At 33.0% G+C, this 24212-nt stretch overlaps 1 protein-coding gene and 1 pseudogene across 1 annotated transcript; both read right to left on the bottom strand.

The window, feature by feature from the left end:
* Window positions 1-277: 277 nt before the first annotated feature.
* Window positions 278-5550, bottom strand: LOC129299127 (G-type lectin S-receptor-like serine/threonine-protein kinase At4g27290; annotated as a pseudogene).
* A 259-nt stretch (window positions 5551-5809) lies between these two features.
* LOC129299128 (50S ribosomal protein L19, chloroplastic-like) lies at window positions 5810-8697 on the bottom strand. Its single transcript, XM_054937575.1, has 5 exons — window positions 8531-8697; window positions 6734-6967; window positions 6564-6650; window positions 6332-6465; window positions 5810-6232 (listed from the first exon to the last, which is right to left on the bottom strand). The coding sequence occupies exons 1-5, from the start codon at window positions 8657-8659 to the stop codon at window positions 6127-6129; spliced, it is 690 nt and encodes a 229-aa protein (XP_054793550.1). The 5' UTR covers window positions 8660-8697; the 3' UTR covers window positions 5810-6126.
* Between the last annotated feature and the right edge of the window lie 15515 nt (window positions 8698-24212).

Consider the following 24212-nt stretch of genomic DNA (forward strand, 5'->3'; position numbering starts at 1 on the left):
ATAAAATCCATGTCAACAAAAACACAAAGCTTTCCAAAATTGGGATATATCTCCACATTTCTTAAGGCCAATGTTCTTCTCAAATAGGAAGATGCAATGAAAAGCCCATAATGAAAGGGACCAACCCCTATATACAGCTCAATTTTTTTCAACCATGTGAATGTACAGCTGCAAAAATGTACACTTGATCACTTATTACATTTAAACTTGAAACAATCGATCTTAAAATATCATTATGTTCTATAATATTTTTCTTAAAAAATCATACAACAGGTATTTCAACAAGTGGTGAGAACACTGAAACTGGATGTTATTGCCACAGCCATCTATGAATCATCTTCCCTCTAGCATGGTTTGAGAAATTTCATTTTGTGAGAACTGTATGAATCTTTGGTACAAAGTTGGATCAAGAGGAAAATCACTTGCAGTGTAAAAACCAGGAACTTTTTGGCTGTGGCAACAATTTCTCACCATTTAACATTAGAACTACAGCTGACATATCTGGCCTATCCTCAGCTCTCTGTTGCACACATAGCAGTCCTGCCTGGATAGATCTCATTACTTCAGATTCAATGCAACTTTCCTTAAACATCCATCCATGAGTTCCATTGGTCTTCCTTCAATCCACAATTTCCATGCCTAACATCGGAGTGATACCAAAAATAAATAAATAAATAAACTTCTATGCCGGGAAAAATTCAAGTGCTTGTAATATGTCAAATGTTTGTGCAATGAGCCAATGAGCCAATACAAACACGAGTGTTTCAGGTGGTGGGGCCTATTCACATTAATTTGGGGGGAGTTCTTATTGAAGCCTAACACAACCAGCTAGTGCAAAGAATCGTACAGTGATCAAAATAATGAGCAGGAAACTTTCTGCTTTGACTACTAAGCTACTGAGAAATCATTAGAAGTCTGAGATATCAGCGATTCAGTAGGCTATACAAAATGTAAATGAATGCTGAACGAACATGGGTGATTCAGGTGCTGAGATCCATTCATTCACTCATTTTGATGAGTTCCTCTTTAATCCTTTCATAGCCAACTATCTGAAAAAGTTCTTTTAATTAGGTAGTATGCTTACATGTCCAAGAAGATTAAGGTAGTCCTCTGGGTTTGAAAATCCTCTATTCTTCTTCCCACTAACAATCTCTAACACTATTACACCAAAGCTGAAGACATTGGATTTCATTGAAAATTGTCCATGTACAGCATACTCAGGAGGCATGTATCCACTGAAAGTATATAATTCTGATTTCAAATAAGTGGAAAACTGAAGTCCCAAAGGAAGTGATAAATATGTAGGAGACAAAACAACTTACTATGTTCCCAACAACTTTGTTGGTGTTGGCCTCAACTTGATCATCCCAAAATGTGCGAGCCAAGCCAAAATCTGATATCTTTATATTCATATAAGTATCTAGTAGAATATTGCTTGTTTTAAGATCTCTATGAATAATTCTCAATCGAGATCTATATGAAGATAAATAAGTCCTCGAGCAATGCCATGAATAATATGCCAACGCTTAAGCCAATCCAGCAAGTTGCTTCGAGTTTCATCTGGACATTAAAAACATGTTAGAATGCTAGTTGCAGTCTCAACAACTTGGGAATTTGGCAAAGGCTCAGAGTTTCAAACCAAAAATAAAGTGGTCCAAGCTCTTGTTTGGCATATATTCATAAATCAACAACTTTTCTTTCTCCTTCAATGCAGCAACCAAGAAGCTTCACAAGATTACGGTGCTGAAGTTTTGCTATCAACACAACTTCATTTTTCAACTCCTCCAACCCTTGACCAGATTTCGTTGACAGCCTTTTCACAGCTAACTCTTGCCCATCTAGTGTACCCTGAAAATCATAATTAAGAGTTCTTGTTACTCTTAAAGAGATAACAGAAAATCATTGTTTTGATATGGTTATAGTACCTTGTATACTGGCCCAAAGCCACCTTCTCCCAATTTGTTAATGGTGGAGAAATTATCATTAGCCTTAGCAATGACTGACAGGTTATATGTTGGAATATCCATGATTTCCATCCCTAGATTATTGTTGTTGAACGTGACAATATCCAGAATTTCAGAACCGTGACAAAATATATATATTCATGTTAAAAGAAAAGCATGATAAAATTTACCTGACTTTCGAAGTTTCCTTTTCCTTGCAATTAAAATCAATCCAAAAATCATGAAACTCGTTACAAATATTGCACAGCCAACTACAATTACCACTATCTCCTTCTTGCCCATGCTCCCATGGCCTTGGTTCCCAAAATGATCTGACAATGTGAGGGATCATCAACCTTGAGTAAAACATCTCAATTAAAGGCAACTACTACCAAAGTTGTGACTAGCTTCAAAGGTGGTAAAAATTTTACATTTAGAGAGTAGTAGTTTCTCTAATTTATGAAGAAATATAAATAAATTAGAATAACAAAACAGCGTAACGAATAGAAAAACAATGACACAAGACCACTTCAAATTAGAATCTGATGTTGTTAACATGCAAAATTGGTTTTCTTGGTGCCTTTAACACACGCTCCTCCCTTTTCCCTCACCCCTCCCACCTTCGTATTGATACAACATACAAGTGAAAACTTGTAGTTAACCAACAGATACCTGGAAGGGGAAGAAGAAAAAACGATATGAAGTGAACAAACAATGAAAGTACCTAGCTCTGAACCAGGAATTCGTACATAGAGGTCTTGTCCCCCTTCAGGAAATTGTCTCATGTCCAATAGTTGATCAAACCATATTAAGCAGCCACTTCCTTCACCTCGAATATCCAAATTTGAATATGCTGTACAAGAACAGTTTTGCAGACATAATCTCTGACATTCTTCAAGGCCTACGGTCTTGTTATGCCATGAAGAAGAAGTGTCTGGCAACTTGATGCCAGTATACTTTCTAAATCCATCACCACCATCACAGTCCAAAGGCACCCTTCGAGCGCAGCCACTGTTCCAATCAGACACATTCCATTCCTTAAAATTCTTGGGTTCATACCCCCTCAAGCATTGGCAAACAGGATTGTTGCTGATGGTGCAGATAGAATAGGAACCACACAAGGCATAATTTGCGCACTGGTCAGGGGGTCCAGAGGCCATTACCTGCCAGCTGCTTGTTTTAATTACCCAATCAAAACGCTGCCCAATCCCTGATGAGGTCACTGTATATCTAGAGAAAATGGAATTATTTATCAGCTCAAATTTGTAATGTACCTCTGTTTCATTCAACACAAACTCATAAGTTATTGCGGGATCCACATTATGATTTGGAAACCCTGTGATGTAGGCGACACCAGCGACCGACGTGAACAGCGAGCTTCTGATTGCCTGAGTCGTGCCCGGAAAGACACTGTCCTTAAGAACTATTCCAGCACACCTAGACGACGGGCCGGCAGCTCCCCAAGATTAAACAAGCACTTCTTGAGATAGAGTAAGGGAACAGAATAATAGAAACTAAAGCAAGCACAGACGAACAGGAGTCAAAGGGAGGAGAGAATTGTGAAGGCTTGCCCTTTGTTTTGTCCTCACCTATGGGTATATGTAGGCCGAGGAAGGAGACACAAACGTTGGGTTATAATTACCGATTAATGGTTCGGTTATACACACATTAAACAACGAACGTTCAGCGTTTAACGCTTCAGTTACAGACGCCTCAAACAGCAAACGTGCATGTCCATTAATTCAAAAACGTTCAGCGTTCATTAATCTGAAGACGTTTGGCAGACAAAACATTAACCTTCAAAATTCGGTTTCCAGAAGAGGTTTAATGTTCAGAAACTGCTCAAGTTTAAACTCAAAACAGCAAAATCAGATGTTTTTCGGGTAAGTTAAAAGTAATTATTTATTTAATAATTTTTTATAAAATAACCTAGTAAAAAGAACCCAATGCCTCTTGAACTCGCGCGCAGGAGGAGGCGAATTGGCTAATTTCAACTGCAATTATTTTGAGTTGACCTGTCTCATATGCACGAAGCCACTTCTTCTTTAAGCCCATTTTATTAACTTATTTCATTCCTTAATATATATACACTAGGAATTCCTTTCTTTAGTTAATGTAGTACTTTGACACACACACACTTTGGACACACGTACAACATGTGAAGGAGAAGCCATTCCATGACCCAACTCTAACCTTCACCTCGGAACCTTTCAGTTCAACGCATTGCGGATACCCTTTACGGTCTATTTTGATTACATAATCTCCCCGACCTGGATCATCTGAGCTTTTCCATGACGACAGAAATCTGTCCAACCCCGTTTGTTGACTCCACCCAAGCTTCATTCCTGGCATTAAGGTGTCACAAGGGTGGTCAAAACTCTGCCATAAGAATCGGTACAAGTTACCATTGCTACCGCTCCCACGTCCATTTTTCACGACGAGATTTCCCGAATCCAAGAGTTGGGCAAAAGGGTTATATGCCCTGATTGATGAATTATTCGAAAACCACACCGTATTGTTTGTGGCATCGAGAAGGAGAAGAACTCCTTCGTCATTTAATTGTAAAACACCCTTTCCCCTATTGTTGTTGAGAGGTGTGTCTCGGTTGGCAACCCAGAAGACTGTAGAAGGAGATTTCTTGTACCATATTCCTAAGTATCGGGCATTTGGAGACCCAGGGCCGAAGAATCCGAGTTCGAAAAACCCACTTGCAGAAACTAAAGTCTCGCCATCTCTAATCAAGTTTCTTGGTGTGATAGTGTCTTGTGAAGGCGAGAGTCCTCGTAAAGCATACCAGCAAGGAATGAAGACACAGAACTCTGAAACTCTCCATTGTTTTGCTTATCAAGCATCACAGACCAGTCAGGCCAAAAACAAAGCTTCAAAGACCAGACTTGTGGAGTCAGGTATTCTAGTTAAGTCAAGAGTAATGGTATTATTTAACCCAAAAGAAAACTGAAGCATGGCATGAATTTCCCCCGGTTCCGTGTTTTGACCAAGCGTGGAAGTTCGCCGCCACGCCACGTTTGCGCAGAAATGTATTTATTGCAACTTTTTTTAAGTCCAAATTATTAACTCAATATAACGAATGAATTAGACAGAGGAATAGGATAAAATAGCGGAGGTCCATCCAAAAAAATAACAATAATCGTAACTTTATATACAGAAATTTATACGCACAATAAAAGATAGTGATAAAATATAAAAAATTAAATTAAATTGAACATTTAGTTTTATTTTTTATATTATTTGTTTAAAGTATACAAATATGAAAGACACACACGAAACCAAGTTCAAGGGACAAAATCTGAGTTCGTGCGATAAACAAATTTTCAGAAGAACAATTCAAATGTTTGACCTTGTAATTCATCCCCACATACAAGACAGCTTACAATTTAATCATCCATACTCTATCTTTTAATTCAACTCGACAATCATTAAAATGCTTTCAATATTATAATATAATAAAGAATCCTATAACTAATTCCCACGTTCCATCACAACCGCGACTCATTCACTCCATATCAGATAAGAAACCTTGATTAAAAAGACCAGCTTCGGGAAGTTCAAAAGCTCCATCCCCTTTGTTCACGCCGCCACCATGCATTTTATAAAACGAAGGCCCCTAGCTTCGAACTCTTATCAGATGCAGATGGAATGTGTGCCAAGTATTTTAATATATGTAACGTGGAGTTACATAAAAATAGAACGTGGCGGGTGAGTCCGAGTGTGCGCTCCAACCTATCGGTGACAACGATAGGGTTTTACTTACCATCTAAGCTTTTGAAACAATGAAAAACCGGAGAGCTTTTTATTCACCCCCAACATTCTCAATGTTCTTAGTAACAATTTGCAGTTAATCAACATTTACAATCAAGCCCAAGCAGATGCATTTTTATCATAATATTAGCAAAAGTAAAGATAATCCTTACAACTTGGGGGAAGATCTTTACACTCGTTGAGAAAACTTTTGAAATAAGATATTCTCATATGAATGCATCTCAATACAATTTCTGACATGTTGCCTCCCCAAAACATCTGCCAGCTCAGAGGATATGCATGAAAACTATATATTGTGAAATCACGTCAATAAGGAAACAGATGCAGGCGCTTGCATCCACAGGCAGATACGGAGTACAAATAAATTTTGAATCATCAAAAATTTCTACCAGGACGAACTTGGTTATTGCCTTTTAAGTGCATCCATCTTCTCCCTAAGGTAGTAGAGTTTGGCCCTTCTCACTCTCTTCTTCTCAAGCACCTTTATCTCCTTTATGTTCGGCGAATACCTATTGCACAAAGCTTAATCAAAACCAAATGCGACTTTACCAGTACAACATAGCTCATCTGCAGGCAAATCCATCAAAAACTGAGAAGTTAGAGCTCACAGTGGGAAGAGAGACTCAATTCCGACTCCAGCCACTAGCCTCCTAATTCTAAATGTAGTATTAAGACCAGCATTTCGCCTTGCAATGACAATGCCTTTTATGATTGAAATACGGCGCTTGTTCTCAGGAACTTCCTGTTGTCTCAGTTTATAAGGAAAATATCCAGTTAATATTTTGAACAGTACCCGGATATAGCAATAATATTTTACATCTTCAAAACAAAATCCCATACCACTTTGAGTTGCACAATGTAGCCTGGTTGTATATCTGGTATCTCTCTCAGTGCTCTGACTTCACCTACTGCTTCCTTATCTATAATCTACAACGGCAAGATATCAGCAACTCTTACAGTGATAAAAATAAAATGTACCAACTTAAAAGGAAGAAAGAGTAGTCATGTGCCTGCATAATGTGCTTAGCAGTTTTATCTAATCTCTTAAATTTAATGCGAGGAGGCACTTCAGAGACAGGAGTGGAACTATCTTCAGAAGAGTCAACAGAGTTTATCTGGGTTGACATAAATCTGGAAGGGAAACAGGGTGCAAGTGCAGCAGCTTGGTGAGACAAACTCAATCTAGAATCTCCAAGTATTGACGCTAAGCCATTTTTGGATTCAAGTCTTGAGAGTGCAGCAGTCTGGGGAAATAATCTTAGTCAGCTGAGGATTGGAAGGCAGAAGATATCCATTGATCAGGGTCTAAAATCCAAAGCCCACTATTTCAAAATACCTGACCATTAATATTACTAATATTGCACTCAAAAGGTCTCAAATTTCTTATGTCACATTTAATTTAGTCACTCAATCAAGAATATGTAACATGAACAAAACAACAAAGCTTGTATATGTAATGTTAAAAAGAAACTTCATCAGAAATAGAAACAGGTGTGCATTGCTGGATGACGATAAACCTTCAAACCAAAAGCAAACAAAGAAAAACTATAAAGTAAGCAAAGGCCATGCACAACTAATTAGTGTAGAAGAGGCACAATTGCTTTGAACATCAAAAAATTGGGGTTCGCTTTAAAAAATAAATAAATAAATAAATAAAGCCTCACACCAAGCACAAAAAAAGGAAGACGTAACATAATCTTGATGTCAAACCAGTCAATTAAGAATAACACTGTAGTTCAGGACCAGATTATCTGCTGCTCTTCAAGAGCAGTTCAATGTGCTACTATTATCTTTATAGCCCTTGGGTGCATCCAATGGAAACATTTCAGCCATGTCCTTTCATATATAAAAATACTCAGTCTAAGTAAAACTTCTTGGACAAAACAGTTAAGTAAAGCTAATCTACATATCAGCCTTAATACCCACTCACAATTCACATAACCCAGAACATTACCAAGTAAAGCTAAAGAACTATATATCAGCTTCAAGACCAATTCACAGTTCATATAATCCAGAACATTAAAATGTAACTATCAAACAACTGTTCATGGCTCCATTCAAAAACAGAGCTTCTCATGTTTATGTTTATCAGTATATCAGATTATTCTTATCATACACAGCCAGATATATCCCTTCGGTAAGCTCAGAAGAAATAGCATCCCTACATGCCTTCATTGTTGCAGTTATGTCCTCCCTATACTTAATGAGAGTGATAATCATTTTCACCAGTTAAACAGAACCCACCAACAAGGCGTGAAAAACAAAGGAATTGCCGGAGACTGGTGGCAGCACTGATTAAAAAGAGTTTAAAGAAGGTATAACAGGAACAGTTTTCGATGAATGAAGGGAGCAATATTCGCCTGAACTGGATGCGTAAGAAGCATATAATGGCCATAAGCTACGGATATCAATAGCCAGGGGGTGGAGGGAGGAGGGGACTGGCAGGGCCATGCAGCAATTTTTTTTTTCCCCTTAGCATTACATAGGTGTTATAGATGTCCATCACCCCAAGATTTATGAAAAATTGGTGCTAAATGCTCTTTAATCTGGGTGCGCCCCTCAAACTTAAATCCTGAACCCGCCCCTGTCAATAGCATTTCCCGATTGCATCAAAGAAGAAAGAGCAAAGCAACAAGTCTAACCATGCATATCCGAGACACTAAAATATTTAATTATTAAGTAAAATATCATTCTAAAGCAGTATAAAAATGACAATATCGCGGCTTTCTCGGCATTTTACATAGCAGTAGCACCATCAGATCGCAATGAATCGCAGAACATTCTTTCAGAATGAAATGGAAACTTACATTGGAAAAGGAATTGCCAGAATAAACATCTGAGGAAGATAATCGAGCATTCGAGGTCGTAACTTGAGACACCAATGAATATCGGCCAAGGGATGATCGGAACGATGATAGGAGCCGGCGGGAAGCCATCACGGAGTTAAGGTTATTTCGTCAGAGTGTGCGCGAAGATGAGAAGGGGGGGGGTTAGGGTTTAGAAGGTGCTCACGTGCGCCGCATGTGAGTCCATGCCTTCCATTTTCCAGTTCGGTAATTGGAAAATCTCTGGAGGTAATTACTCCCTCCGTTTTTTATTTGCGGAATCACTGTTAGTTTACCTTTACCATAAATTTAGGTCTTTATATTTTGTTCGTATTTTTTATTAATTTTTATATTTTTTTAATTTTTTTGATATTTATATTTTTATATTTTTATTATTTTAGGTCCCTAACAATGACCAAAAACATTTAAAAAAAATATAGGAACTAATATCAAAATATAAATAAAGTAGAGGGATCTAAAGTTATATTTTCTTTTTATTTTTTTATATAAGTAAAATCACATTTTTAATAATATTTATTATAAATTTTTTATATTATTCCTAATAATTTCATCATTTACAATTATAAAAAAATTAATAAATGCTTAATTAACATAATTAATAAAGGGTATTGTAGTCTAATTCTTTTATTTTCAGACACAATTAATATAGTTAATCTATTTTTTTAAATTGTGTGATATAATTTTTGTCTCCTGCAAAAAAATTGGAGGGAGTAATATAAAAGAAGGACTATAATATTCTAAAATTGAACTATAGTCTCTTAGTACCCATCTGAAATTAAGTTTTTAAGAAAAAATGGCATTATCCTAAAATTTTAAAAAATAAAAAAATTGCATGTTAAAGTCCAAATATATAGTTAACTTTGAATGAGTTATTGTCAAATTTTGAATAAATACTTGTTAAATAAATACTAATACTTATACAATTAAACACATCTCATTAGTTTTTTTCTATTTTGTTGATGTCTGAATATGTTATTGTTTAACACAAATGAATTTATTATCAAAATTTGAATGACTTATTATTTATATAAGGTGAATACTTGTTTCATTAAACTTGTACTCATTTTTTCATCTTGTTAAAGTTTGAATATGTTATTTTTAATTACAAATGAAATATTGTCAAAACTTGAATGGTTTATTATTTACGCAATGCAATTTCAAAATTTTATGGTCCTCCTTAAATATAAATTATCTCAGGGATCCTCATATGAGATTTTCCTTTAATAACTTATCCATTCTTTAAAAACTTTTGGATGAGTAAAATAATTATTGCAATACTTTTTCCACTAAAAAATTAGTATAAATTGTATTATTCTTTTATATTTAAGATGCACATTTTTTTACTTCAAAAATATAACACTATATATAATTTTTGTTGTGAGATATAAAAAATATATTCTATTAACAATGGAGTCTAATCTTTTTCAAGTATTTGAATATAAAAGGCGATCCTTCTAATCACGTTGGGACATGTACAGAGACGTGACTCAAGCAACCATTAGAATGATGGATTACTCTTGTGAGACAAAGTATGATCTATACTATGGTTATATGTATTTTGACTCACTGAAAAAAATGTATTTTGAATTTAATATAAATTATTTATTATTTATGTGATATAATGATTATGAATATTCAAACTCTGATAAGTAATGAATAGCATGAAACTTGTTTTTTTTTTAAATTGCTTTTTTATAAATTTAGAATACATAATTAATTATACTTTTCAAAATTCAAGAGAAAAAAAATTAAGGCAAAGATATTATTTTGCAAAATAAATAGTATCACAATTGAATTCTAAAAAATATTATTTTAGGTCTGGTTTTTAGTATAAACCAAACTTTTATTATTTATATAACAAAAATTATGATATCCAAAAGGCAGTACGTAAATGAAATTAGACGTGCATGTGATTTGTTGGGAGAGGTACCATTTACTTCCGTATTCTAAAAAATTTGCCGTCACCCAACCAAAAGAAAATTAGACAAAAGAAGTACATCGTGTACAAAATTTATATTTCATTAACTAGCTACCGTTTCATCTCTTTTTAATTAATTCTCTCTAAATACACTAATTAGGTTTTGAAGAGAAGATAGAAAAAAAAGAAATTAAGGAGAGAAAGGAGGAAATCATATTGGAAAAATCAAATTGAAAGCCCGCCGCTGAAGACTTTAATTATGAAAAGGGATTAAAAAAATTCTGAAATTACTCTGACATTCCTAACATAACATCTAACAAAAAAATTGAATGAGAAAAGACAAAATAATCATGCTTGTCATTTTTTTTTACTTTCATTATTGTTATTTTACACACTTCTACTCGTTAAATTGTTATTGTTGCTTGTCATTTTTTTATACGTATCTCTATCAAAATAATGTTCTCACTTGTGATTTTCTATCACCAGACTCATCAGAACATTAATTACGCCTTTTATTTTTCACATTCATGTTTGTTAAAATGTCATGCTTACTTGTAATTTTCCATATACATACTTCAAAAATAATAACTTTATTTGTCATTTCATCCATCATACATGATTGTTAAAATGTCACACTTGACACTTGTTACTCCCTGCACTCTTATTAAAATATCATGATTACTTTTCATTTTTTTGCTTTTTCATATTGTTATTTTTTACTATTATACTTGTTAAACTGTTATCATTATTTATTTTTTTCCATATGCACATTTTTGTTATGTCAATATTTCTGTTAAATGACATTTAAAAGGGCTATTTTTATCTTTTCTCATTCAATGTTTTTGTCAAGTGTCACACAACATAATTTAAAATGATTTCATAATATTTTTATTCTTTTTGGTAATCAAGGGTTTTCAGCAATCTTTTAGTATGATTTTTTTCAATCATCTTCACTACTTCTCTGATCTTTTTTATAAGTGATTTCTACCAACATATCAATATTAATGCAAAAAAAGTATAAAAAATAAAAGCGTATGAAATTTTAAATATGTCCTTATATAACAAATTAAAAAAGTGACGTCATGTTGTTTTCTCTCTCTTATAAAAGATAATTTTAAAAATATTTTTTAAATATTACTTAAAAAATCATACTGTGATTTATAAATATAACCAAATAAATTTTTTAAAATGTGACTCATAAATAAAATTAGAGAGAGTATTTTATATTTTTTTTTCTTTTTAATCCTTCTTTCTTTAAAGGTTACAAAAATTTTACAATATAATTATTGTAAATTCTTATACAGTCAGTAGTACCATCATTACTACCACTATTTTTAAAATAAAAAAAATAATGCAAAGGAACAGCAGTAGAAAGAAATCAATATGACCCCTCCCTTTTTTTTTTTTTGGAGCTACAATCGACAACCCTAAGCTTGAAAGTTTGGAGGAACTAAGCAAAAAATAAATCAAAAGTATATTTCTCAACACACATATCCAAGACATTTTCTTGGAGGAGGACATCATTATCACCAAAATGGGTGTTATTGGCTAAGATTAAAAAAAAAGAAAAAAAAAAAGCAAGTGCATCCCTGCTAGCTGGTCCAGGCCGAAGACCAAAAAAAAAAAAACCATACTTATTATCATAAATTTTGTCCAAAAAAAGTATGTAATCATAAAAATCATATATGCATGTAAGAAAACAAATTATTAACTAAAAAACATAAAAAGTAAATATTTTTTATAAAATATTAAATAAAAATTTGAACAAAGTAAATAATCTAAAAAATTAAACAACGTGTCTCCATTTTGAAAATCTTCAACAAACATATGGAATTGGTCAAAACCCCCAAAAGAATGGCACATGGATGAGATAAAAAATACTTATAAAAAACTAGGTTGTGTGGGAACATGATGCTCATCTGTGTTTCCTTTTTAACTTCGTCCAGTGGGTGTAAATGAAAGTTTGCGTGGGGGCACAATGCTAATCTCACTAGGTAGAGTCCTCTGAATTTTTAAAAGGATAAAAGGACAAAAATACCCATAAAGTGAACAACCAGGAACACCCACTATCCTTAAGTAACAAAAAGGGCAAAAATACTCATAACGTCACATTTGTAGGTGCATAAGTAACCAATCTATCTCTTGCCTCTTAACTCTATTTATTTCGTGCGTTAATTGCTTATCTGGCCTGCCACCTGTCATCTGACTAGTCTAACATTGATGTGGCTTATTGTTGTAGGTTTGAAAATGATGAGTCAACTACAATGATCAACACACAATTTTTAAAAATAAACATAGAATGATAAAATAAAAATCTATGTTTATTCTTGTGTTTTAGGATTACACACAAGCGCTCTGTGTTTATTTTATCATTGAAGGAGGGCTCTGGTCAATCTTTCATCATCTTCACTCTTTGCTTCTAACTCGATACATGGCATGATCTTTTCTGTCAACCACCAGAATTAGCAGAAGGAGGGTGACACAGATCAGACGAGCTTGGCACAATGAAGAAGATGAAATTCTGGCTAGGCGTTGCCACTGTTACTTAGTTGCTCTGAGATGAACAACATGGACGGATGCTAACCCAGGGAGAAGATTTCACGAGTGTCTAAGGTATCACCAGGTAATGTGATTTGAAATTATTTATTTCTTAATTTCTTCAATTGCTACCTAATGTCGATGTTGGACATCATCGGGGGTGGGTACAGCTTCTTCACTTAGCACGATAGTGATTTTGGTGAGAGGGAGAAAGTTGTCATAAAGAGTTACTTGATGATATGGATAAGTTGTATGATGAGAATGCCTTGCTAATAAGAGGATTAGACAGTCAAAGATTTGATGAAGAGATTAGTGCCATTTCAATAGAGTTGAAGAAGCTTAAGGGAAGATATAGGAAGAATGAAATTAAACTTAGGAACCATAGATAGAGCTTTAAATTGGCAATGGCAATGTTGTTACTGTCATGGGTAATCTTCTTGTTTTGTTACAAGAGGGGTTGACTAAATTGATATAGTTCTTATGTATTGTATTACAAGTTGTAATGAAAAGGGTTAATCCCCTATTATGATGCTAAATTCATGTCTCTATGAATACAAAATGAGAATCAATGTGCAAGTTTGCTAAATACAAAATGGAACGTTAACATAAAATGAGACAAAAATGGAACATAAAGTTCCCTATTGATTTTCATCATCCCAAATACATAGATTAGTTTACTAAAAGAAATGCCACTTTACATTAGTGTACCACTTGCATCATTATTAGTGTAACAAAAGAGAAGGTAAAATATGCTAACACAGTGGCCAAAATACCATCAACTACAATTTACATTAGAAAACTTAATATTAACAACCTAACAGACTATTACACAAATTACATGTTCCTTGTGTTGCCCTTAGTCTTGCCAATTCTCTTCTCTCTCTCCGCCAAGAGCTATGAGGTTGTCACACATGCCTTGGCCTTTCATGTTAAACTTGGGGGATCAATTGGTAGCTGTGAACTTTATGATGTAGAGGTCACTTTATTAGTTAAAGGTATTTTTCTTGACCCCTCTCCAACCTTAGATATATAACGCCTTGATCTTCTCATTTCTTTATCATTGGGTATAGGGAAGCGTGTCTCATGATCAGCATGTCGCATCATGTATTCTTGTCTAAAGCCTTCAATAATTACTTGCTCAAAAATTTGTCCAGGCTATAATGTTTAGGAAAATTGTTGGTTAAATAAAAATGGAAATAAATATTAAAATAAGTCACACACATTCCACTTAAAGCAGTAATAACAAGTATTGAAATAAGCCACACAATTGTTGAAATAAGCTCACATTATACATTATCTTGTTAGTGTGATCATCTATTATGATGCTAATTCCAATTGGTTGCTTCCTTCTTATTGGTTGCTTTCTCCTTAAAATAAGGCGTTGTACAGCTTGAGTCAATTGACTCTCATTGGGTTAGCTCACAGGCATTTCAGTTGAAGATACTTTCTGAAATAATAGCATTTAACATAATATTTGTTCAAATCTCATAAATACAGCGTCTAACAGAATAGAAATGAGAATTTAAATTTACCTCCTTGTAATGAAATTTATTGTGTCCTTTTTTTTGCAAATACTACAAGTAATGGATCTACCCTTCTTGCTCAATTTTTTGGTTTGATTCCAGCCTTAGCCTTCCTCCTATCTACCTTTTCTATTTTGATTCTCTTTTTTTAGGCTTTTCAGGTAACATACAAATAGGTGGTGGTAGCATAGGAAAAGTATTTTCACTATCCAAAAATTCTTACTCCTGACAGGCTACAATTTTTACCCATAGCTAATGGCGTATGAGTTCTTGTGGTAGAAGAGTGAAATTTGGGTAATAGGGTCCAGCTTCACATGATATAAAGCACAAATAGCATGTTAGCATGGGATTCTAGTCAAATCCCATGCTCGACAAGTACATATCTTCCTAGTTATAAACACTGTGTGCCTATCCTACCCTTCAATGACCTCATAGCCCTCGTCCCCATTGAATACAACAGTACACTCTTCCATATACTTAGAACTATAATCACTTTGCCACTTCGTCACACGATTCTCTTCTCTGCCCACTTTTGCATCATTTTTACTCTTATACCATCAAACATGTTAATAATAAGTAAATACCTATATTTATCAATCCATGAATTAAAACTCTCAATGGAGTTGTTATCAACTACCTATGTCCAACATCTAGAATTGAAGTAAGCTCTTACCCATGCTTGTATTAGATAACTTAACACTGTCTCTACTACTTGGCTACTTAAGTTGCCCACAACCTTAAGGTTGTCTTTAAACTGTGCCTCGAATGAGCTCCAAGCACATACGAAGAAGATCTTTCTCAATTCATTCCCCTTCCATCTCTTAGACCAATTTGCATAGATATGTTGAGCACATAACCTATACTCAGCCTCTGGCAGCACATCGAATACAGCAGTCATTAAGCCCTATATAAGCATATTAAACATGATAAGAATACTAGACATCAACACAGCACATACATTGACATTTGTATATCTTACCTTTTGCATATCTAACATAATAGTCACTTTTAACCTATTGCCAAGATCTAGTGACCTTTGTAGCTATTGGATAAACCATGTCCAATTTGTGCCAATCTCTTTTTAGTCAATCTAAAAGCCAACGGGTATAAGGAATTATCAGCATCTAAACCTACAGCTATAAGTAAAATACCCGTAGCTTTTCCTTTAAAAAATGTCCCACCTATTCCTATAAATGGCCTACAACCCTATTTCCAACCAACTTGAAACATATTATTTATATAAGTCAAACAAATTTTATAAGGTAATAAAAAAAATTCCTAAAAAAACAAGATTCATACCTTTAAAGCATTAAAGCAGAGGTACATCCTCTTAAAAAGTCTTCTTCCAGCTTCTAGGGCCTAATTGCTAACCTCAACACTTACATCAATTCCTAAATTTAAGATCCTCAACTCATTGCAATAGGCTTCTAATTTGCCAAACTCATATACATAGTTCCCCTCCATCTCTCGAAGTATTTTCCTCTTTGCTTGCTTACACTTGTTGATACTCACGTGCATCTTCATCTCTCTCTCCACATCTCTTTTCATGTCCTTTAGCTTGAAGTGAGGATTCTCTTGAATTTTATCCTTAAACTGGTTAGCCAACCAATACATAGAGGCTCGTGGATTCTTGTAAACCCCAGAATACTTATGCTCATAACATAAAGTCTTCACTTTCATACTTGGATTGGACCCATCTTTAGAAGCATAGAGAATAAATGGACACCCTTCTTGACATATATACTAGATCCTGTTTTTCTCATTCCTATTCATTCTTAGATTCACACTAATGTGTACTGTATAGTTGTCTACAGCCATTTTAATGGCACTTTTGTTAGGAAAAGTTATGCCCCTATTAAAAAAAGGCTTGCTTCCCTCCTTTATAGGCTTTTTAAGCATCTTAAAGGCCCATGGTTAGCCTCAAGGCCCAATGAATCCTCATTACTTCTTTTAACAGATGCCTCACTTTCATAATATAGATACAAATCATCTAAACTCTTCTCGGTATCATCATCCATAGAATCTTCCTTATAACTCTCATCCTGACTATCAGACAAATTACTATCATCCTTCTCAGATACATCACCACCAGACAAGTCCCTACCATATTGAATAATTTGGTCCGTAGACTCATCTATTGCTTCTACTATCCTTTCCACATCTTTAGGTATGTCATCAAGACCTTTTACATCTTCTATGTCATCATTAATTACATCTTGCACACTATCTATCTTATCTTTAGAAGCTAAGTCTACTTTTTCCCTAAAAATTAACCTATCACCATAAAACATATTTTTAATTATTGAATCATAATCACCTCTCAATCATCTTCTAGTCTATTCCCATCCTTTGTCTACTGCATCCACCATTTGGAAATCTATAGCCAGAAGCTCTGCTCGCCTTGCATTACTCAACAATCCTTGGTTATTGCCTTCTTCTTCTATAGCATTAACTTTAGCCATATTACTTTACTCATAGAAAATAGGACAAAAATCTGAAGATAAAAATTCAAAGATAAAAATCAAAGGATGAAAATCTAAATATTTCAAGGGGATTTTATTGTTCAAAGGATGAAAATTAGATGCTAAAAATTTAAAGATCAAAATCGGTGCTTACTCGTGCTTTTATAATTCTTTTTCTTCTGAAACCCTGACAAGCGATTCTTCTGTCACCTGAGCCTCATTTCCTTCACTACCTTGTGTGTCAACTATTGGCACTTTTCCTTTCTTCTTCCCTATTACAAAAATCTCAATTCCAAATAAACCCTACAGACCTCTCGATTTTTTATTTTGAATAAACACAGAGTGCTTGTGCGTAAGCCTAAAACACAAGAATAAACATTGGTTATTATTTCATCATTCTATGTTTATTTTCAAAAATTGTATGTCAACCATTATAGCTGACTCATCATTTTTAAACCTGCAACAATAAGCCACGTCAGTGTTAGACTAGTCAGACGACAGGTGGCAGGCCAGATAAGCAATTAACACATGAAATAAATGGAGTTAAGAGGCAAGAGATGGATTGGTTACTTCTACACCCACAAATATGACGTTATAGGTATTTTTTTCCTTTTTGTCACTTAAGGATACTGAGTGCCCCTGGCTGCTCACTTTATGGGTATTTTGTCCTTTTATCATTTTCAAAATATGAGAAGGGCATATGCCTACTCTTAGTATGCTAGTGCTTGCAAGTGTGAAAGAGTTCGATGTCCTCTATAACAGATAGGTGTTTCTTGATGTCATTGATAATATCCCTCAAGTAGGGACGAATTTATCCCTAGTCACATATTTTTTCAAAATAATACTTTGTTTTTACTTGTAAAAATTGCTAAAACTAATTTAGGTCCCTACTATTATGTAATTTTGCATTTTAGCCCTTCCCATACAATTGTTCTTGGATCTGTCCCTTTCCCACAAAGGTAAAGCTCCCATTTCTAGTCCCTATAATTTTGACGAAAAAAAACAATAAACAAATCATACATATATACTCTACTATGCACCTATGCATAACGTAACTACACCCATACATACAGATTTTTCTTTGTAATTTATAGGTTCTTTATAGAACATCTCTCTCTTTTTTTAATTAAAAAAATTATAGTGATAGTTAAAAGTTTTAGATGCATATCCTGGCTCTAGTATTCAGAGATCACAGCATGAGAGCACCGCAAAGAATGCTTTACTAGGGTTTTAACCCTTTCCTCATTGCTAGAGGGTTCTTTGCATGGCGGTGTATGTCGGCGACATCATCTCTTTCTCAACAAAGGCCATGTGTGTGTGTGTGTGAGTGTGTTTTGGTTTGGTACACTAGTGACTATAGGTTTAAAGGTGCGTGAGTAAGGAATTTTAAGGAGTAGTGACACCAATTTGGTGAGAGTAAAGGTCGGTAGGGTAGAGGAGGCTTGGTGTTATTGCCAAATTTGCAATGGATAGAGATCAATGATAGATTCCATCAAGGGTTGTGACATCAGACCTATGGTTGTGCATGAAGAAGGTTTCAAAAGGGTTGAAGCAAATTAGAGAAAGATCTTTAAGGATTAGGGCTTTGACTTGTGTTGAGTGGCTAGTGTTTCTAACTGATCTAAACTAGGTATTTTCTTCCTTGTGGATCAATGTGGATTAGTGGAGCTTGATCTTTGTTTACTTAGCTACTATGTTACTTGGAATCAAAAGGGCTCTAGAGGGATGTAGGTTTCTTAAACTAGTTTTATTTGGTTTGGTACTTGATTGAAAATAAGCTTTACTTGTTGATTTTTTTTGTCTTCACTATTGTGGTTGCTACCATTAATGGAGTTGGTTCTAGAAATTTTGACCTGAACCTATTTTAGGATCATGGTGTGTATCAATTTACTTGTTGCATTTTGCCTTAGGTTTTAACATCTCAATTTAAATTTTAAAAATTAATTAGAGTTAATAAAAATTAGAGATAACATTTGAAGGTGATTAAATTAATCAAGAGATAATTATTAGGCTTAAATTAGAATATAATTTCAAGTTAATATTAAATGAAAAAATGATACCAATAAGGTTTGGTGGGATTAACATATATAAAAATTATTTTTTTCATTAAAAAGGTAATATTTACTTGGATATTATGAAAACTATATTTAAGCAAAATTTTATAGGTAGAGTTTTATGCTAGACAAAAAAATAATTTGAAATCCATGCTAGGTAATTATAAAAAAGGATGAGAATTTTTTGATTATATATATATATATAAAGAGAGTAGTGAAAAAACACTAGTCAATTTTATTAATCAACAAAAAAAAATCATTTGACACTTATAACATCTTTAAATTACAAAACTCCCTTCACAAAAATTATTATACATGATGAAAGCTTTTTGACGACATGAATATTGAGAAGAGTAAGCGAGTTTAAATATCAAAACTTGGAGCAAGTACATTGAGTTCCAAAAATCGGGAACTATAAGAGCATTGAAATAAGTAAGTACTTGAAGTTAATTGGTTTAGTTTACTAAAATAAAGTTGAATTTTTACATTTGGGTATGTTAAAATTAAGCTTTAAGTGTAAAAAAATGGATTTTGATTTTGGAGTTAATTATTACTTGCAACTTTGATAATTTGTTATGAATTACTTTTAAATACCTGTTAGAAATTGTTCGTGAGATTGAATGACAAATTTGAGTTATTTTTTTGGATATTTTCAATATGAGCAATCCTGACATTGTTTAGTTAAGAAATTATTTCAATTTAAAACTTTAGACATATTATTTACGGATTTAGGTGAATTGTTTGAATTTATGTCAGGTAGAAATATGTTTGAATGGAGATTAAGAATAATATTGATTGATTTTTTTAGGACAAGCTTTAGGATTTAGAGTTGGAAAGGTTAGAGGTTAAGTTGACAAAATTAGGAGTTTTAGTAAGAATTTCTGTAGTAATGAATTAGTTAAGAAAATATATTGATATTTATGTTATTGAATGTTGTAGCTTGACTTATTATTGAGGCTGTGGAACTTAACGGAGCACATGAAGTTTATTTTATAATTTGAAAAAGAGATAACATTGAAATATTCTTGCATATATTGATATACTTATTTTATTATATATATGGATAAATGATTGTGTGGGAATGCTATTGTGCTCATTGAAAGTTTGTTTATTGTTTTTGCTTTGAGAGCATGTTTAAAACCTTCTAGCATGCTTGTTGTTCTTTGAAATCAATTCTATAGTAGTTTGTTCCTTTTAAGTATGCTAGTGACTGTAAAATGATGGATATTTGAGAAATTGTCTTTTTAGATAACTGTGATTCTTTTCAAATATATTTGGATGTATTTGAATTGCGTGAAATGAGTTTTATCCTTTTCAAGCATGCTTGGCTACTTTTAAATGCTTTCTAAAAAGTGATACAAAAGAGGAAATAAGGTGGTTGGTTATATGATTGATATACCAAGGTTGAGATTTGCAATTTTGATTGCCAAATGATACGGTTCCACCAAGCACTTGGTAGTTGGCTTGTCTTTGTAGTCCTCTATTATCCTAGTATGGGTTTGGGACAATTAGCACCTTCTTTTAAAGAGGAAAGTCCTATTCTAAAAGCAATGTACTTTTAGTTGAGTATATTTTCAATTTAAGCTCTAGCTAACGAAATAAGGTGCAAGGGGTGACATAAGGGTGTGGTATGGTTAAGCATCACTTGTTAAATTGATGTTTTGATTTATATAACCAATAACTTGAAAAACTGTATACCTTATTTTGTGAACTCTTTTTTAAAAGATTGCTAAAATTGTACTTATATATATAAATATGTTTATGAACTAGGCTCAATTTGTATGTTGGTGTATATTATCCAATTTTTATTGAAATGTTAGATCTCATTTATTATCTCTTACTATTTTCAGATGAGCTGTTCGACAGAGTTGGAAAAGGTGCTAGTACATATGAGCTTAAGCTCATTGTTACATTTGGCTAGGCACATATAGTTGTGATTTTATTATTATGTTGTCATGATCTAGTATTATTCATTTTAGGCTATCTCTTGTGGAGTCAAAAGGAGTTAGAGGAGATTGTTTGTGTTTTACTAGTGCAAGTTGTGTTCAAGGATACATTCTGCTTCGATGGGAATTACTTGGCTTTAGTGGATTCTTTTAAGCCAATGTTACATTAATATGGCTTCAAGTGGCAGCCAAGTTTTTATACAGTTATGAGTGTTATTTCCTGCATAGCTCTTGAAGGGATGTGCTCAGTTGATGATTGGGTGTTTACAATCCCATCCCTACTTGTTCTCTTCCTATCTTCTGGTTTTCAGATAGCTAGGATTGCTCTTTGTATTTCTCCTTTGCTTACATTCCATTTAGCTGTGGCATTCATATTTGATGCTTTTGTTCCCTTCCTTATTTTTGGTTTGTTCTTGTTTTGACTAGTGGTTTCAGATTTGTTTAATATTAGTTTCTTCCTATATGGCCAAAAAAAAAATGTGATAGTTAAAAGTCAATCAACAAATCAAGATCACTTGTAACAAATTTTGGTTAAAGGTAAATTGAAAATATTAATTTAAAGGTAAGTGTGGCTTATAATAACTAAAAACTCTCATTTTTACCAACAAAGTTGGGTTTAACAAAAAGGATAATTCCTCATAACATGGTGAAAAAATCTTCAATAAGAAAGATGTCCACATTTCATACTATACCTTATCTTGAATAAGACCGTCTTTAATAAGAAAATGCTTGTAAATAAATAAAAACTCTCATTTTTAACACTATCTAAATCAACCCCTACAACTTATATCTATGCAAAATTTATCAATATATAATTATCATAAAATTAAACTTTTGGTACCTATTTATCACTTTCTTTTTCGGCCCCCTTGGTTGTGGAGTCTCATGTAACAATGGTTAAGAAACATGCTACATCATTAATCTCTTTAAAGATATGTTTAGATCATCAAGCGTTTAGTTAAACTTGCAGAGTTTGTATTAGCTCATCAGAAATTTTGTGTTTGAATTTGAGAATGCAATCTTATTAAATATTTGGTGGTAAAACTTTACCATCCTTTATATTCATGCCCGACTCGATTCAAATTACTGTCAGTCTTGCCAGTTCAATTTAAATTAGTCTGAATCCCATAAAGTAACAAACTGTATGATTTAGTATAGACGTTGGCTTTCGAAGAATTTAAAAGCCAGAAGCCGGAAGTTTCATGGAAATTTCAGTGCCCACACAAGTCAACAAACGTACCCCAGTGCTTGTTGCTCCCAAAACGTAGTCCACTACTTACTACGACTAAATTGGGTGTCACAAGGTTTCACCTGCTGCCGTATATATTATTATTATTATTATTATCAATTATTTAATTTTAACATATATGTTAATACATTGGAGTGGTATGTACTAATTGATATTTGTATGGGGACACACGAGGACGCAAAGGAACATCACACTTGCATGATGAACCAACAGAATATTCTCTCTCTCTCTCTTGATTTGCACGCCAGATATAGAGAGAGAGAGAGAGAGAGAGAGTATTCTCTCCTACACATAATGTCTCTTAACTCCTTTTTCCTCGGCGGGACCCCTTTCCGTATTCTCTCCCACACATAATGTCTCTTGACTCCTTTTTCCTTGGCGGGACCCCTTTCCGATTTGGACGCTTCGTAATGCACTATTTCTCTCTCACAGATCTCTTTTAAATCTTACTCCTTTATTTCTATTTATAAAGTAAAAAAATATATATTTATCTTAATTCTCTTTATAAAATACTTAAATTATTATTATTATATTTATTTTTATTATTTTGTCCTTATTAAAATTAAAAAATTTATTAAATATTAGAGTATTTTATTTTTAAAGTGTATATATATTTAATAGAAAAAAATTAAAAATTTATTAAATTTTTAAATAGAGTTAATAAATTTTAAAATTTTTTTTAATTTTGATGAAAATTCTAAAAGTTAATAATGAAATCAAACTTTAGTCTTTCACCAAATTATTGTCCATATTGTTGCATGTATGTCATAAATTCTATATCGAGAAGTCTCGCAAATAAAATAGAGTTTATAATTAAATTTGAGGAGTTCTCTTTCTTAATAAGCTAATTTTTTTTAGAAGAACTCTTTTTTAAATTTATGCTCAAAATATTGACTCTTTTACTAAGAGTTCAGTGTCACGGAAGGTGCCTCCTACAGAGAGTTTCAACCGGCTGAAGATAGAATGAAGCATTGTAAAGATGGCATTGATTTATAAGCGAAGTAGGCGTTATCTCCCTTGTCATAAACTAATCTTTTGAACTAGATTCTCTTACTTTTTGCTTGTCATGACACTACTCTCGTGGATTTTTAGAATTACTGTTTGTTTATTTAAAATCCTTCTCTGTTTCCTTCCAGTTTATATGTTGTTTAGAACGCACCATGATAATTTTGTATGATATTTTTAAACTAATGTGATATATGTTTATAATTCAATGTTCATTTAAATCTTAAATTTCATTTAAGTTTTTTATAACTTTGCATGATATTTTTTAACTAACATCATATATGATATATGTAATATATTAGTTTTAATAAAAAATATATGAAGAGTTTGTACTCTGAACACATTTTCATACATATCACTGTATATTGATAAGTGGAACCAAAAATTGGAATAGATCGGTCTTCAATTTATAAAAAGTAAATGAATAATATATATCCATAAAAGCTATATATTTGGCATACTTATACTATATTAGATGAATATTAAATAAAAATTAAAAACCACATTCATGCAAACGCTCGGTCAATTTTCATAACAGTTGATTTTTTTGGGTAAAATCATAACAATTGATTTTAAATAATAATTAAAAAAACAAACATGCTTTATTATATGATCTATTGTCGAACGGGTTTCACATACTGTCTTATATTATGTACTATATTATTATTATTATCATTATCATTATTATTATCATTATCATTATTATTCAAATATTTTAACTTATTCATATTAATACATGAGATGGTCTGTAATAATTAATATTTATGGGGACGCACAAGGGACCAAAGGAACATCCCACCTTAGCCTGGATTTGATGATTGGCCTAAATAATTCATTCATTTAATGAGCGCCTCATATAACACAATAACAATAATAGTTGTTTGACTTAATTGAACAATTGTAAAATATTAAAAATTAAGATAATATTCTAATTGATAATTTTAAAAA

This window comes from Prosopis cineraria, unplaced genomic scaffold (genome assembly GCF_029017545.1).
Source record: "Prosopis cineraria cultivar Desert tree isolate PC_DT_omini unplaced genomic scaffold, ASM2901754v1 PC1042, whole genome shotgun sequence".
NCBI classification, from domain to species: domain Eukaryota; kingdom Viridiplantae; phylum Streptophyta; class Magnoliopsida; order Fabales; family Fabaceae; genus Prosopis; species Prosopis cineraria.

What these genes read in the sequence shown, in the direction of transcription:
- LOC129299128 (XM_054937575.1), bottom strand. Translation starts at nt 8,659, where the DNA reads ATGGCTTCCCGCCGGCTCCTATCATCGTTCCGATCATCCCTTGGCCGA. An exon ending in CTGGCAATTCCTTTTCCAAT is followed by an intron (nt 6,968 to 8,530) that starts GTAAGTTTCCAT and finishes TTATTTCCCCAG; the next exon opens with ACTGCTGCACTCTCAAGACT. An exon ending in CTGCTAAGCACATTATGCAG is followed by an intron (nt 6,651 to 6,733) that starts GCACATGACTAC and finishes TTGCCGTTGTAG; the next exon opens with ATTATAGATAAGGAAGCAGT.